The following is a 17552-nucleotide window of genomic DNA, read 5'->3' on the forward strand; positions in this document are numbered from 1 at the left end:
GCTCCTTTTGCCTCAATTACTGCGTTAATGCGGCGTGGCATGGAGTCGATGAGTTTCTGGCACTGCTCAGGTGTTATGAGAGCCCAGGTTGCTCTGATAGTGGCCTTCAACTCTTCTGCGTTTTTGGGTCTGGCATTCTGCATCTTCCTTTTCACAATACCCCACAGATTTTCTATGGGGCTAAGGTCAGGGGAGTTGGCGGGCCAATTTAGAACAGAAATACCATGGTCCGTAAACCAGGCACGGGTAGATTTTGCGCTGTGTGCAGGCGCCAAGTCCTGTTGGAACTTGAAATCTCCATCTCCATAGAGCAGGTCAGCAGCAGGAAGCATGAAGTGCTCTAAAACTTGCTGGTAGACGGCTGCGTTGACCCTGGATCTCAGGAAACAGAGTGGACCGACACCAGCAGATGACATGGCACCCCAAACCATCACTGATGGTGGAAACTTTACACTAGACTTCAGGCAACGTGGATCCTGTGCCTCTCCTGTCTTCCTCCAGACTCTGGGACCTCGATTTCCAAAGGAAATGCAAAATTTGCTTTCGTCAGAAAACATGACTTTGGACCACTCAGCAGCAGTCCAGCTGGTGTCGGTCCACTCTGTTTCCTGAGATCCAGGGTCAACGCAGCCGTCTACCAGCAAGTTTTAGAGCACTTCATGCTTCCTGCTGCTGACCTGCTCTATGGAGATGGAGATTTCAAGTTCCAACAGGACTTGGCGCCTGCACACAGCGCAAAATCTACCCGTGCCTGGTTTACGGACCATGGTATTTCTGTTCTAAATTGGCCCGCCAACTCCCCTGACCTTAGCCCCATAGAAAATCTGTGGGGTATTGTGAAAAGGAAGATGCAGAATGCCAGACCCAAAAACGCAGAAGAGTTGAAGGCCACTATCAGAGCAACCTGGGCTCTCATAACACCTGAGCAGTGCCAGAAACTCATCGACTCCATGCCACGCCGCATTAACGCAGTAATTGAGGCAAAAGGAGCTCCAACCAAGTATTGAGTATTGTACATGCTCATATTTTTCATTTTCATACTTTTCAGTTGGCCAACATTTCTAAAAATCCCTTTTTTGTATTAGCCTTACACAATATTCTAATTTTGTGACACACGGAATTTTGGATTTTCATTTGTTGCCACTTCAAATCATCAAAATTAAATGAAATAAACATTTGAATGCATCAGTCTGTGTGCAATGAATAAATATAATGTACAAGTTACACCTTTTGAATGCAATTACTGAAATAAATCAAGTTTTTCAAAATATTCTAATTTACTGGCTTTTACCTGTATATACTGTGGAGTCTCACTCAAGCACCGCCTGACAGGTAGGCACCTCACAGGGGAGGAGACAGGACATGGAGGCAGAGTGGAACACGGAAGACAACGCCCCAGCCTTGGTCGCATCATCGAGGGGCGGTACATTCCCCTGTACCTGCTCAATCAGCCTGAAGTGCCACCAGCTGTGCGGCCAGGTGGGGCCCAGCTACAAACCCTACTTAACTCTGCCTCATTCAGGTCTGGCTCTCCCCTGTGTCAAGGCAGGTGCATCAGGCGGTAAGTGAGACATCCACTATTTCCCCACTAAAGACATTACTGGTGAAATGTTTTAACTATGTTGTGTTTCTCTTGTTTTATAGGCAATGACCTTTGACCTTTAAAGAAGTGTGCTGTGTGAAGGACTGAGAGCCCCAGATGGGAGATATTTATGTTTATTAATGGACATTTTAAGTTTGCTACTTCCACACCCCGCCCTTCCTAAAAAAGACTTGTACAATAAATGCCCTTTTCGGCTTGCTGCAAATCCAATCCTGTGTCTTGGTGAGAATCAGGTACCACAATACATATATATATATATATATATATATATATATATATATATATATATATATACATACATACATACATATACATATATACATATATAAACATATACTTATAAATACAAATATACATACAGTCTCGATCAAAAGTTTACATACACTCGTAAAGAACATGTCATGGCTGTCTTGAGTTTCCAATACTTTCTACAACTCTTGTTTTTTTGTGATAGAGTGATTGGAACAAAAAACTTTCATGAAGATTGGTTCTTTTATGAATTTATTATGGGTCTACTGAAAATGTGACCAAATCTCCTAGGTCAAAAGTATACATACAGGAATGTTAATATTTGGTTTCATGTCCCTTGGCAAGTTTCACTGCAATAAGGCACAAGCTTCTGGAAAGCTTCTGGTTGAATTTGTGACCACTCCTCTTGACAAAATTGGTGCAGTTCAGCTAAATGTGTTGGTTTTCTGACATGGACTTGTTTCTTCAGCATTGTCCACACGTTTAAGTTAGGACTTTGGGAAGGCCATTCTAAAACCTTAATTCTAGCCTGATTTAGCCATTCCTTTCTTTTGGATGGCTACCAAAAGTGCCTTATTGCAGTGAAACTTGCCAAAGGACATGTAACCAAATATTAACATTGCTGTAAGTATACTTTTGACCCAGCAGATTTGGTCACATTTTCAGTAGACCCATAATACATTCAACTTAATAAAAGTTTTTTGTGACAAACAAGTATGTGCTCCAATCACTCTATCACAAAAAATAAGAGTTGTAGAAAGTATTGGAAACTCAAGACACACTTAAATAAATATATATATATATATATATATATATATATATATATATATATATATATATATATATATATATATATATATATATATATATATTTAAGTGTGTCTTGAGTTTTTTATATATATATATATATATATATATATATATATATATATATATATATATATGTGTGTCTTGAGTTTCCAATACTTTCTACAACTCGTATATATATATATATATATATATATATATATGTATATATATATACATACATATATATATGTATATATATATATATATATGTGTGTATATATATATACATATATATATATATATATATATATATATATACATATATATATAGAAAGTACACACACACGCACACACACACACACACTGTACAAATAGAAAGCCCGGACCCTGAAAAAAATGTTGTAACCCAATGTTGCCCCCAAGTCAAAATGTTTGGGACCCCTGACACAGGGCCTGATCTACTAAAAGTTTGCGTGTATTAAAAATGTACAAATTTAACAGCGCACGCAAAGCTGATGTTCTAAGCTCATGTTCAGAAGATTGCGTCCCATAAATGAACAACACAGAGAGAGCAATCTATTTAAGCGTGTTTGTCTGCAGAAAATATGCTGATTATTATCATAGAGCGCCAACAATAGTAGGAGGGGAAGATGCAAATATAAACATTGAGCGCTCGCAATGTGATTTATCAATCATGAAACTGTTTTGCAACTGCTATTTTGCGTCTATATTTAGCAGGTTTGAAATGTTGGTGCAAACTGGCACGCAAAAGGCTGTCCGCCATTAGGAAGCAATCATTGCAACATGACAGACGATGGAGAGAATCTTGTCTTGTCTGCTCGTGTTGACAATAGACATGTTTCTGTCATATACTGTATACCAAGTTAACACGTTACTAATAAAAAAAGTATCAATGCAGATTTATTACCCAATTTAGTTTGATTGCACATACTCCTTTACTTTAACCGTGGATGGTTACCTGAAAGGTGGCGTAGGTTACTCTACGGTCAGTGATCGGGTCAATGCATATGCAATGGGCAAATACATTATGTATATTTAGCATAACATTAAAAAAACAAAGTTGCTATAGGACATTCTGACAGTAAAATTGCATTTTTGTCAGAATATTGGGGTATTTTTTTAAAGTTAATATTTATACAAGCAAATATTTTTTACTTTGATTAATCATTATTAATCAATTCAAAAGTGTGATCTGTTTAAAAAAAAATACCATTTACATTATATAATAATATTAGGTATGTCCACTGTCTAGTAATTCCATCTTTGAGCTGATGAATGACTTAAAGGGGAACTGCACTTTTTTTTAGAATGTTGCCTATTTTTCACAATCATTATGAGAGACAAGAAACACACGTCTTTTTTTCTTTCTTTTTTTTTACGATTTTAAAGATGGTAAAACACGCTTAAAAGATGTGGCTAATGGGAGTCCCCGTTGTAGCCTTCAAAGCCCTCTAAAACAACTTCAAAACCCTCCATCAGTGTTTTATATACACGCTGCAAGTAAATATATAATGTAATAACAGACACAATCATACCAATATGCAATATGTACAATATTCCCATATTTTAAACTTTTCCATCATTTCCGGGACTAATTTATTCTGCGGATTGATTTATGTTTCCATAGCAGCGGACGTCTGACTTCTGGCAACATGTGTGTTCGTTCCTATGCCAGAACTTGTAGTCATGCTGCACATTTTTTTGTTTTTGTCATTAAATTAATTTTTACCTGCACTTCGCCTGCCGTCTCTGCATCCTATGGTCCAGACCAACAACACCCACACCGAAAGATAACAGTTGTACATGCAAAATCCTCATCAGGGCGGTCTGCACCACTTTTTCGCTTTTTATCAATTGCACACGTAGTCTTAGTAGATCACCCACACGCCCACTAATAGTATGGACAATTTAAAGTTTGCCCACGCTATTTAACACTAGCAATTTAGGATATTGGGAGAACAGGCATACAGTACATCAATGCCATGGGGTTGTCAGCTACACAAAGGCAGAAAATGAATGCTTTCACAATACTGTCATCATTTACAGATCTGGGATGTAACCATTATTGCCAAGGATGGATTGGATTTGTTTGATACATAAAAGACGAGCTATGTTTTACAAGCAGATGCTGATCTCCCTGGACCTGAAGTAACATTTCTCTCTAAAGATAACAAGCTATTTCTGATTATTCTTAAACATTAATGATTAGACTGGGTTGCTTCAAGGCACAACACGCCTCACTCATAATCGCATATAGAAATGCGCACGCACACACACACACACACACACACACACTCTCACACACACACACACGCACACACACACACACCCCATCTCCTCAATATCATTAGAAAAAAGAACATATGACACCTACTAACAGGGGAGATCACTATTATGGTTATTTTCTACCAGATTCTGAAATCTAAAAAAAAGATGATAATGAGCTTTTGTATTTTGGAAAAAAACACACATATACACTATAATTTCTTAGGGGAGGAGACTAAAAAAAAGGCCTCTTGCTTGAACACAGTTTTTCACCCTCCGGCTGCTATTTGTTATGTCTGCATGCTTAAGATTCAGTTAGCATTATTCGTAGACTGATCCAGCTTGTCAGGACATACAATACAGAAACGCGCACTATCACAAATATCACCATAATTATAGGTAATTAAAGATGTGTGTTATCATATGGTCAGAAACGTGTCAGGGCATGTAACATATTGCAGTAGTAATTCTTTAAAAAGAAAACAGCATACCATAAACAGCGTACAGTCAACCACAAGCAACACATCATGACTTCATCAACATCTCACAATGGATCAGCATCAATTTGATGGACTGGCACATATTAGAGACAACTCATCCAAGTGTCTCCACTGACACTGGCGCCTCTACTAAGTTAACATTTGTGGTTTTAAGCAAAATGTCTTGACAACGAAAGATTGATTTCCGTGAAATCTCTGCTTGTCTTACGGACAGTGACTTATCATCAAGTCATTATCATTATTTGTGATCTCTTAGCTCCCCCGACTTTAATTTATGAAGATGTTGCTTTATAGTCCAATACTAAAAATGAACGTCACTCTCTGTGACCTCAGTTGTTCTTTGTGTACTGTCCTGTTTAGAACATATAAGCAAACTACTATGATAACCCAAATGTGACTTGGAAGATGTGGTAATACAATCTGTGCAGGTTGAGTGTGATTGTCAACAATCATTACAAACCAAACGATGATGATGATTTTTCTTATCAGGTACTTTGATAATATATTTTCTTGGATCTCACAGAATATACTAAGATATTGTGACTCACTTATTACATTCAAACTGCAAGAGCCAATATGAATGCATACCTCTCGCATTACATAATCCAAAAAGAAACTGTGGCAAAAAACAACTAACAGTACAATTTATTCCTCACGCTCATTAATCGTAAACTAATTTTAAGTAGGGAATACATATACTACTTTAGGTATAACAAAATCTCATTGAACTGAAAAAAATATGTTTGCATGCATTTTACTTCTATTCTCTATTGACGTATAGCTCTTTCTACTGATGTGTAGTGTATTCTATGTCAATTATGTAAAAGAAAATAGATGATTGAGTCATCATTACAGAATACTAAACAAATATAATCTACTGAATTGGAAACACTTTAAAATTAAACATATGTTGATTTTAATCTATATCTAGAACACTCCCTTTTGGTCTAGATAATATGTATTGGAGGTGTAAATTTTGTAAATATTGCTATTCTGTGTACTATATGTTTTGAATCTTTTTGTCCTTAGTTTTCATCAACCTGCTGAGACATACAGTGGGGCAAAAAAGTATCTAGTCCAGCCACCAATTGTGCAAGTTCTCCCACTTAAAAAGATGAGAGAGGCCCGTAATTTTCATCGTAGGTACACTCCAACTATGAGAGACAGAATGGGGAAAATAATCCAGGAAATCACTTTGTAGGATTTTTAATTAAGTAATTGGTAAATTCCTCTGTAAAATACCTATTTGGTCACCTAGAAACAAGCAAGATTTCTGGCTTTTACAGACCTGTAACTTCTTCTTTAAGAGGCTCCTCTGTCCTCCACTCGTTACCTGTATTAATGGCACCTGTTGGTCTCGTTATCAGTATAAAAGACACCTGTCCACAACCTCAAACAGTCACACTCCAAACTCCAAAGACCCAAGAGCTGTGAAAGGACACCAAAAACAAAATTGACCTGCACCAGGCTGGGAAGACTGAATCTGCAATAGGTAAGCAGCTTGGTGTGAAGAATCAACTGTGGGAGTAATTATTAGAAAATGAAAGACATACAAGACCACTGATAATCTCCTTCGATCTGAGGCTCCACGCAAGATCTCACCCCGTGGGGTCAAAATGATCACAAGAACGGTGGGCAAAAATCCTAGAATCACACAGGGGCACCTACTGAATGACCTGCAGAGAGCTGGGACCAAAGTAACAAAGGCTGCCATCAGTAACACGCTATGCCGCCAAGGACTCAAATCCTCCAGTGCCAGTCGTGTCCCCCTGCTTAAGCCAGTACATGTCCAGGCCCGTCTGAAGTTTGTTAGGGAGCATTTGGATGATCCAGAAGAGTATTGGGAGAATGTCACCTGGTCAGATGAAACCAAAATATAACTTTTTGGTAAAAACTCAACTTGTGGTGTTTGGAGGAGAAGGAATGCTGAGTTGCATCCAAAGAACACCATACCTACTGTGAAGCATGGGGGTGGAAACATCAAACTGGTTTGGGGCTGTTTTCTGTAAAGGGACCAGGACGACTGATCCGTGTAAATCAGTGGTCCCCAACTACCGGGCCGCGGGTTCGTGGACCGATTGGTACCGGGCCGCACAAGAAATAAAAAATAAAAATAAAATATATATATATATTTTTATTTTATTTATTAAATCAACATAAAAAACACAATATATACATTATATATCAATAGAGATCAAAACAGTCTGCAGGGATACAGTCTGTAAGCACACATGATTGTATTTCTTTATGATAAAAAAATTAAAAATTAAAAAAAATACCATACCCAAACGGACCGCCCCCCCGGTCCGTGGAACAAATTTTCAAGCGTTGACCGGTCCGCAGCTACAAAAAGGTTGGGGGCCACTGGTGTAAATGAAAGAATGTGTGGGGCCATGTATGGTGAGATTTTGAGTGAAAACCTTCCATCAGCAAGGGCATTGAAGGTTAAACGTGGCTAGGTCTTTCAGCATAACAATGATCCCAAACACAACGCCCGGGCAACCAAGGAGTGGCTTGGTAAGAAGCATTTCAAGGTCCTCGAGTGAACTAGACAGTCTTCAGATCTCAACCCCATAGAAAATCTTTGGAGGGAGTTGAATGTCCGTGTTGCCCAGCAACAGCCCCAAAACATCACTGCTCTTGAGGAGATCTGCATGGAGGAATGGGCCAAAATTGCAGCAGCAGTGTGTGAAAACCTTGTGAAGACTTACAGTTATTGATCAAATACTTATTTTCCACCATCATGTGCGAATAAATAAATAAAAAAATCCTACAATGTGATTTCCTGGATTATTTTCCCCCATTCTGTCTCTCATAGTTGAAGTGTACCTATGATGAAAATTACAGGCCTCTCTCATCTTTTTAAGTTGAAGAACCTGCCCAATTAGTGACTGACTAAATAGTTTTTTGCCCCACTGTATGTATGTGTCAAATGTGCATTATTATGTACTGTCCATTTTTACATATATTAAAATCATAATTGTGCATTGGCAAATCTAAAAATAATCAAACAAGACAGGCATGGCCACCGACAACATCAATATATCCTGCCAGGCAGCCAGGCATGACCTTCACATAAAATATGTTCAGCTGAACAATCTGTACTTTTGAAATTACAATTTTATGTTAAAAAATAGTAATACCAAAAATAAAAATAAAAAACGATTTTCTTTTTAGCTAGATGAGATTTTGCTAATGAAAAACACATTTTAACATGACACACATAAAACTGATATGTGCACAAACAAATCTCTGCAATGATTAGTTGACTGACTGAATAGGTAATCCACTACAGTCCTTAGAATATACCGGTTGGATACAATTAGCTTGCTAACTGAATTGAAAAGATTAGGATATGAAATAATTCACAAACTTTGGGATTAAATGTATGTTGTGTCATATTTTTAGAGTGCACTAACCCACAAGTGAGAGCATGTCTGCTATCATGCTGGCTTTTATCTTCAAATCCAAAGGGGCATCACTGTAAATAAGTAGAGGGAAAAAAGATATTAAGAAAAAAATAAATAAATAAATAAAACATTGATATTTCATTACAGTTAGAACAAACACAATTACTGTTTTCGTTGCAAAATTGAAATAAATTATCTGAATGATATAACCAAGGGCTTGTTTTCATGAGAGAAATGTTTTTAAAAATCTGTAAAAATACTAATAATTACAGAGATATCGCATACTCTTCCTGTTTCAATAAAATACAATACAATGGTACTTCGTACACCCCATGTTCCATATGACTCGGTGTCCAACAACAATTTTTGCCAAAATTTTGCCTCTGATCTTTGTATACTGTCTCGGTTATCCCATATATGGCCAAATAATATGCATAACAAAGTTTGCCTGCATATGATTCCGTAGAATCAAGTACCCAAATTCAGTCTCTTGTGTTTTTTCAAATTGAGCAGAGCAGCAAAATAAGCCAACATGGGGTCAAATAAAATTGTGAGTGTCAGCACTTTGATGGAAAAAAAAAAAAAGGTGAGAAACACTGCTACGAGTTCTTTTCTAAATACAAAGGTGCCGTCCGTGTGGCTTCCACTTCTCTCATCTTCTCATTGTCTTCCTCAACAAGAGTTTTCAATAAAGGTAAAAGTGATGTAAATGTCTGTGTATTAATTACTACATATGTCATTTATATGTACTTACATTTTTTTTCTGCATGTGCAATTTTAATTATTCTCTATAATATGTGTTTTGTGTTAATATTTATTGGATTTACATTATTTCTTACAGGAAAACATGCTTCACTTTTTGTATGATTCAGGTTTGAAAAACTAAGGTACCATGGTAATCAGGCCCGCTTTAACCTAATGTTTTACCTAAGCCCTCCACCCCCAACCCCACCGCCGAGGTTGCAGAGTGCATAAAAAATCTAATCGCGGGGTAATCTATTTCACAAAAACAAGTGTTTCTTTCAGAAATTAAAATGAGTTTTTACTCTTTGAGCAAGAAAAGCATTTTATTTAAAAACAATAAATGAATGAATGAACTTGGACATAAACATCACCAACCTTCAACTATCAACAAAACATGCAATAATGCCGGTTCCGGGTACTGTGGCCTTCTCTCACCTTCAAAGACAAGCACCTGGGGGATAGGTTGATTGGCAACACTAAATTGCAACTAAATCTGAGTGTGAATGTTGTCTGTCTATGTGTGTTGGCCCTGTGATGAGGTGGCGACTTGTCCAGGGTGTACACCGCCTTCAACCAGATTGCAGCAGAGGTACAAGCATTAGAAAATGGATTCTTGGATGGAATTGAAATACTAGTTATTCCAAACCTGAATTTATATAGATGTATGTTTTGGATAATTAAGAATACATAAATCATTTATTTTTAGTGCAAAATAACAACAATAAGATTCAAGTAAACGACTGTGGGCTACCGACTGCTCAAGAACATTTCTGACATAGACAGGGATTAAACCAGCATTTTGGTCTCACTCTAACTGTTAAACCAGCAGAGACTGGTCTAGGATTCCTTTTCAACACTATCATCATGAATATAACGGTACAGTCGTCCCTTGCCACTTTGAGCTTCGAATATTGTGGCTTCACCAGATCGCTAATATTATGGTGATATTTTCTTATTTTTCCATAATGTTATGGTTCTTAATTACGCATTTTAAAGCATAAAATGTCTAAATAAACAAATATGTCAATATTACAGTAGTGTTGGCCACTAGAGGAAAACAAACCAGTAGTACGCTGTTCAGTATCGTGGCCACTGATTGGCTCAGACTCAGGCAGCATTACTGTATTAGATTAAAAGAGTGTAAAGATGACTAAATTGTGTTATTTCATGTCATGTTGGCTCTCGTAATGTTAAAGAAATTGTTTAGAAGATAGTAAACAGGATTTTCTATATTCTTGCTATGAAATTATTGGATTTATATTTAGTGATTCCTATTTTACAGAAATTAAGTTATCGTGGTAATGTCCAGAACCAATTAAAAGCGATACATGAGGAAAGACTGTAAGAGGCAATTCTGATACAGTGTTTAAAAGTTTGTTGTTAAATTTTAGCATAAAGCACTCTGTCAATTCATTGACTTTCTATCAGCTATTTTTGCTTCTGCAATGGTCTGTCACATGGAAAAAGAGAGAAAGTGAATTAAACTCCCCATGGCCAGTCCACCCAGAGAGTCCACCTCTGTAACCCAATGTCTTCCTTGTCTGACATAATGTAAGCTACTCCTGAGTAGCACACACGCACACTGCCAAAGGATAACGGATTGTTACAAAAGCAGTGTTTAAAAACGTTTATGATCTCACTCACCAACAAAGCAACTGTTTCTAAATCATTTATTTCCCAAATATCTCTCCTGTGAATGACTGTGAGTAATGTGCACGTCTGTGTGCGAGGCCCCTAAACTCAGTGGCCCTTGGGCTTCAGCCTAGTAAGCCTGTGCATTAAGGCGGCGCTGACCGTACTCTGCATATATTTGGGTCATAAATTTGAGTTATAGGAGTAATGTGTAAATGTACACTTCACTAAGGAAATGTTATGAAGCTTGTTATCTTGAGCAGAACACATACAACAGCCATATGTTTCACCACTCATGAATTAATGTACATGCCCTCCGTTTTCAGAAAAGTTTGCCTCAATTTCAAAGGTGATTGAAAAATGTTTAGACACTTTTTTATTCACAAAATAACAGATGTCATGTTAACAGACCCTAAAAAAAGAACAAAGGAATGACTAAAACAGTTTGGAAAATGTCACTCACCAGGCCAAGGATGGAGAAAGGTTCACCTCCAGCAACCAGGGTTTGAGGTTGGAGTCAATGAGCACATCAAATCCATAAAGTTCTACAAAAAGACAGAGACAAAACCAATCAAAAGCTTTTCACCACAGACTTGGAAAGTGAGCAATAGAAAGGCTGCAAATAAAAACTAAGGAGTATCAAAGTCACAGGGCTTTCCAGAGTTTTATCAGAGCTCTATTATGTGGCATTTGGCAACATGGCCGACGTCTCTCTGCTATAGATTACATGCATGTTGTATACTCAGTCAGTCACGAGAGAACATTCACTAAAGGGTGCTACTGAGGGCTTGGCTCTATTACATGAACTAAGTGCATACACATTTCATCTGTCATGAAAATGCTTATGTAAGGCGGAGGATCGAAAACAAACCGCGGCTTCAAATAGTTTTGTACATCAAGTCCAAGATGTCACCAGCGCTGGGAAGATAATGCCCGTCTACATAATGTCAGAATATATTAACAAGAAGAACAACATTCTCAACGTCATCATGTCATTAGATATTTGGAGTGAGCTATTTTGAACTCCACATTAAAAGACTGTGTTGTCTCAGTTTTTGTACAACCCACTTTCCTTAAAATTGTTGCCCAACGTTTGTCCCGGTTTTCGTATGCCTTCTTAATTATCGTACGATCAAATCACGCTTAACAAACTAGTCTGTTTGTAGTGCCCAAACAAAGAATCCCACGCGCTGGGGACTCAGTGTCTGTTTTTTTTTATTGAGTAGAGCTGAAATATACACCATGAGGCCTAATAAAGTTGTGAGTTGTAGCATATTGCTATGGAGTCATGACAGAGTGATGTGTTGTGCCATAAAGCACTGCATCAGTTGATGCAAATAACGTTGTGTGAGCAGTGTAGTTGTCCGTACGTTCTTGGATATACCACGAGTGCCTACACTTTAATAAAGGTGAAAAACACTACTGCATTCAAGAAATATCTTGTAGCAATGTACAGAGGTGGTTTTTGTGTGCCCTTACTTCCCCCTCTGTTTGTGTGCTCATCCATCCCCTTCTCCCTGCTTTTCTAACCAGAGCTTTCAATAAAGTTAAAGGCCTACTGAAATGCGATTTCCTTATTCAAACGGGGATAGCACGTCCATTCTATGTGTCATACTTGATCATTTCGCGATATTGCCATATTTTTGCTGAAAGGATTTAGTAGAGAACATCGACAATAAAGTTCGCAACTTTTGGTCGCTGATAAAAAAGCCTTGCCTGTACCGGAAGTAGCAGACGAGTAGCGTGACGTCACAGGTTGTGGAGCTCCTCACATCTGCACATTGTTTACAATCATGGCCACCAGCAGCGAGAGCGATTCGGACCGAGAAAGCGACGATTTCCCCATTAATTTGAGCGAGGATGAAAGATTCGTGGATGAGGAAAGTGAGAGTGAAGGACTAGAGGGCAGTGGGAGCGATTCAGATAGGGAATATGCTGTGAGAGGCGGGTGGGACCTGATATTCAGCTGGGAATGACTAAAACAGTAAACAAACACAAGACATATATATACTCTATTAGCCACAACACAACCAGGCTTATATTTAATATGCCACAAATTAATCCCGCATAACAAACACCTCCCCCCTCCCATCCATATAACCCGCCAATACAACTCAAACACCTGCACAACACACTCAATCCCACAGCCCAAAGTACCGTTCACCTCCCTAAAGTTCATACAGCACATATATTTCCCCAAAGTTACGTACGTGACATGCACATAGCGGCACGCACGTACGGGCAAGCGATCAAATGTTTGGAAGCCGCAGCTGCATGCGTACTCACGGTACCGCGTCTGTGCATCCAACTCAAAGTCCTCCTGGTAAGAGTCTCTGTTGTCCCAGTTCTACACAGGCCAATGGTAAAGCTTGACTGTCATCTTCCGGGAATGTGAACAATGAAACACCGGTGTGTTATCCGGTACAACAGTCAAGGGGTGCATTCTACGAATTTTGCGATGAAAACAGACGACTTAATAGCTGGCCACCATGCTGTCCCAAAATGTCCTCTACAATCCGTGACGTCACGCGCAGGCATCATCATACCGAGACGTTTTCAACAGGATATTTCGCGCGAAATTTAAAATTGCACTTTAGTAAGCTAACCCGGCCGTATTAGCATGTGTTGCAATGTTAAGATTTCATCATTGATATATAAACTATCAGACTGCGTGGTCGGTAGTAGTGGGTTTCAGTAGGCCTTTAAAAGGGATGTTAAATGTTCATGCATCCATTTAATTTGTCATTTATGTGTATGCCGCATTGTTTTCTGCATGTATAATTATAATTGTTCTCTATAAATGTGTTTTGTGTTCAAATGTGTATGTTTCTGGAACGTATTAATTGGATTTATATGATTTCTTTTGGAAAAAATGCTTTGGTTTTTATTTGATTCGGTTTTTGCCAGACCTTTTGGAATGGATTACCAACAAACACCGAGGTACCAAAGGATAAAATGGGTCAGTGCTCTAAAATTACAGCATTTACACGCGGTTCCCACACTGATACTCAGTGCAGTGTGACCCTTTGAATGGGGCCCTTGAACATGTGCGCTGCTCTGGGGAGTGTCATACTGGAAAGCAGAGTGCACGCACAAAAAGCACACTTTTTACAGGGTTAGGCCAAAGCTGGGCTGTAATATAAGACAAAGAAAAAACACGAGCCTTTAATGGCACTTCAAAAGAACAGACAGTGTTGAGAACAGACGGGAGGGGAGGATGGAGGTTTCAAAACCGCCGCGCTGTTTGTTCAAGCATCTCAGGTCAATGCCACTGTTAAACACACAAAAGGCCGGGTGACAGCAAGTGATGACTTGCACTTAATAATAGCCGTCTGGGCAGGATTAGTTGCTTTTAATAACGTATGTAAGATTTAAAAGCTAAACATTATCCAGATGAAAAACATCTGTAGGGTCACTGATTGGCTTATTGACTACAAAAATTATCAGTCTTTGCAGTACAAAATGACATTGTTTTCAAACATGCAGGAGACATCTACCACTTTTTATGGGCTTTAGAATCAGTCCTACAGTACAGTGCATCTCCATTGAAACCACCTTTTATTTTTTTAACCGCTGAAGATGCGCTCATTCGTGAGAGGCTGCACTTACTCCGCTCAAGACGCAAAAAATGCAAACTTAAAGTTTTTTTTCAAATAAGAAATATTTGAATAATATATATTCTATGTGACAAAAACAAACATCATCAAATAAATACTCAAGGACACCAAAACACATCAATTGAATGTGTTTTAATCAGCCCCTTAAGTCCTTTAGCACAGTGGTCCCTAACCACCGGGCCACGGCCCGGTACCGGTCCGTGGATCGATTGGTACCGGGCCGCAAAAGAAATTAAAAATAAATAAATAAAGAAAATTTTATTTTTTAATTTTTATTTATTAAATCAACATAAAAAACACAAGATACACTTACAATTAGTCAATATAGATCAATACAGTCTGCAGGGATACAGTCCGTAAGCACACATGATTGTATTTCGTTATGACAAAAAAAATAAAAAATAAAAATAAAAATACCCCCACGCCCCGGTCCGTGGGACAAATTTTCAAGTGTTGACCGGTCCGCAGCTACAAAAAGGTTGGGGACCACTGCTCTAGCAGCTATACAATTATAAAAGGATTTTGTTGAACAAACGATATGTCTAATATTTTTTATTTCTGACCGTCCAAAATGTTGACAAACACACGTAGGACGGAGGATTCTCGTCTGTCCATCACCTGTCTTTGCAATGCGAGCACTCATCCTGTGTGTTGACCTGTCAGGTTGCACATTTTTCTGACACGTGGTAAATAAAACACTAAATAGTGATCGTAAAAAAGCGATGAGTGTTGATAAATCCCATAGCGCGTACTAAATCATTATATCTGCATCTTCTCCTCCCAATATTGTGGGTATTTAGACCATCAACATATATTCTGCATATTTCATAAGACAGAGACGCAAAATGGATTGCATGCCTTATTCTGCTCACTTAAAAGACGCAGTCCACTTTACACACGTTTAGCAGATCTGCTTTGTGTGTGCTATCAGGTTTGCACGTGTTTTAGCACACACAAACCTTTAGTACAAACGTAAATCAGGTCCCAAATAAGGATGTAAATGGTCAATTAATTTAACTAAGAGCATTGACACTATTACCACCTCTACTTACTGATGATGCAGCATCAAAACAACTGGGTGTTCAGTATCTTGCTCAAGGATACTTCGACATGGTCTGAGAAACGAATCCGCAACCTTCAAGTTGGGAGACACATGAGCCATGCTGCCCACAAAGGACTTCTAGACTATGGTGGCTCACTGTGGCCCAGTAGCTGATTTAGCAACTTGAAACAGTCAATGCTATAGCCGCTCTTGACAAAGGTTTGGTAATCTTTACTATCAAAAGAGCCATTTGGCCGCCTCATCCACAAAGAATATAACAAAACAAACATAACACAGCCTATAAACTTAAAAGTTGTTATCATGTAATGTTGCAAAGGAATCTGGTGATGCAGGATTAAACTATATTTTCTTCTGAGATGTTGCTTGTTGGGCAGCACGGTAGTACAGGGGTTAGTGCATGTGCCTCACAATACGAAGGTCCTGAGTAGTCCTGGGCTCAATCCCAGGCTCGGGATCTTTCTGTGTGGAGTTTGCATGTTCTCCCCGTGACTGCGTGGGTTCCCTCCGGCTTCCTCCCACCTCCTTCAGCCTTACTGCCCCACCCGATCCTTAAGATCAGCCGATCAGCTGCTGTTGACGGTCCCTGACACAAGGCTGAAACTTAGAGGTGACAGAGCTTTCGCCGTTGCTGCTCCCAAGCTCTGGAACGACCTACCTCTGAGTATTAGACAAGCCTCCTCTCTTCCTGTTTTTAAATCTCTCTTAAAAACATACTTTTATTCCATGGCTTTTAACACTGAGTGATATCCATCCTGCAATGGCGCCCCATAATACACCTGCTGTGAACCTGTTTTTATGTTTTTATGTTTTTATTTATTCTATTTTATTTATTTATTTGTTATCGTGTTCTGTTTGTGTTGTGTTGTGTTTGCTCGGTACTTGTATTATCTTTTAACCTGCCCATTGTACAGCACTTTGGCTACCCCTGTGGTAAATTTTAAATGTGCTTTATAAATAAAGTTGATTTGATTTGATTTGACATGCACTTGGGGATAGGTTTGGCAACACCACTAAATTGGCCCTGGTGAATGTGAGTGTGAATGTTGTCTGTCTATCTGTGTTGGCTCTCTGATGAGATGGCGACTTGTCCAGGGTGTACCCCGCCTTCCGCCCGAATGTAGCTGAGATAGGCTCCAGCACCCCCCGCGACCCCAAAAGGGACAAGCGGTAGAAAATGGATGGATGGATGGATGATACATGTGATCAGTATCAGTATTGGTATTTGTCAATCTCATTAATGAATGATCGTATCGGCCTGATCAAAACCCTGATCAAAAGCAAACTGCTGCATTGTTTTCAAACACGGCAGATTCTCAAGGTTGAAATTGTTGGAACTGCAAATGTTCTATTCATACTAGAACACCAAAAATCTCAACATCTCAAACAAGTTGCCTTTTGTAACATCCGTGGATGGACTGGACCCCCACCGCTGAGCACACAGTAGGATTTTCTTTTGCACTTTGCAGGCTTATCCCATTTTTTTAGTCAAAACACACACAAAGAAAAGAGTGGGCGCGCATGTTAGTTTTGGGGAGCAGAGCATTGGTTAACTGGGTTTGAGAGTCTGGAGAGCCTCATTGGTGGCACCACAACAACAAGGGGAAAATGAGGAGGTGTTACTCCACCTCACAGCCCCCGACAAGCTGACTCCATGTGCCA

At 38.8% G+C, this 17552-nt stretch overlaps 1 protein-coding gene across 3 annotated transcripts in view; it reads right to left on the reverse strand.

The window, feature by feature from the left end:
* ttll5 (tubulin tyrosine ligase-like family, member 5) overlaps positions 1–17552 on the reverse strand; it is a 161427-nt gene that overhangs the window by 99956 nt on the left and 43919 nt on the right. For all 3 annotated transcript variants that reach the window (XM_061968736.2, XM_072913676.1, XM_061968740.2), the window contains exons 12-13: positions 11677–11758; positions 8847–8908 (exon numbers count right to left, since the gene is read on the reverse strand). In XM_061968736.2, coding sequence (XP_061824720.2) covers positions 8847–8908; positions 11677–11758 — 144 coding nt within the window. The remainder of the gene's footprint in view (positions 1–8846; positions 8909–11676; positions 11759–17552) is intronic.

Source organism: Nerophis lumbriciformis, linkage group LG08 (genome assembly GCF_033978685.3).
Source record: "Nerophis lumbriciformis linkage group LG08, RoL_Nlum_v2.1, whole genome shotgun sequence".
Lineage (NCBI taxonomy): Eukaryota > Metazoa > Chordata > Actinopteri > Syngnathiformes > Syngnathidae > Nerophis > Nerophis lumbriciformis.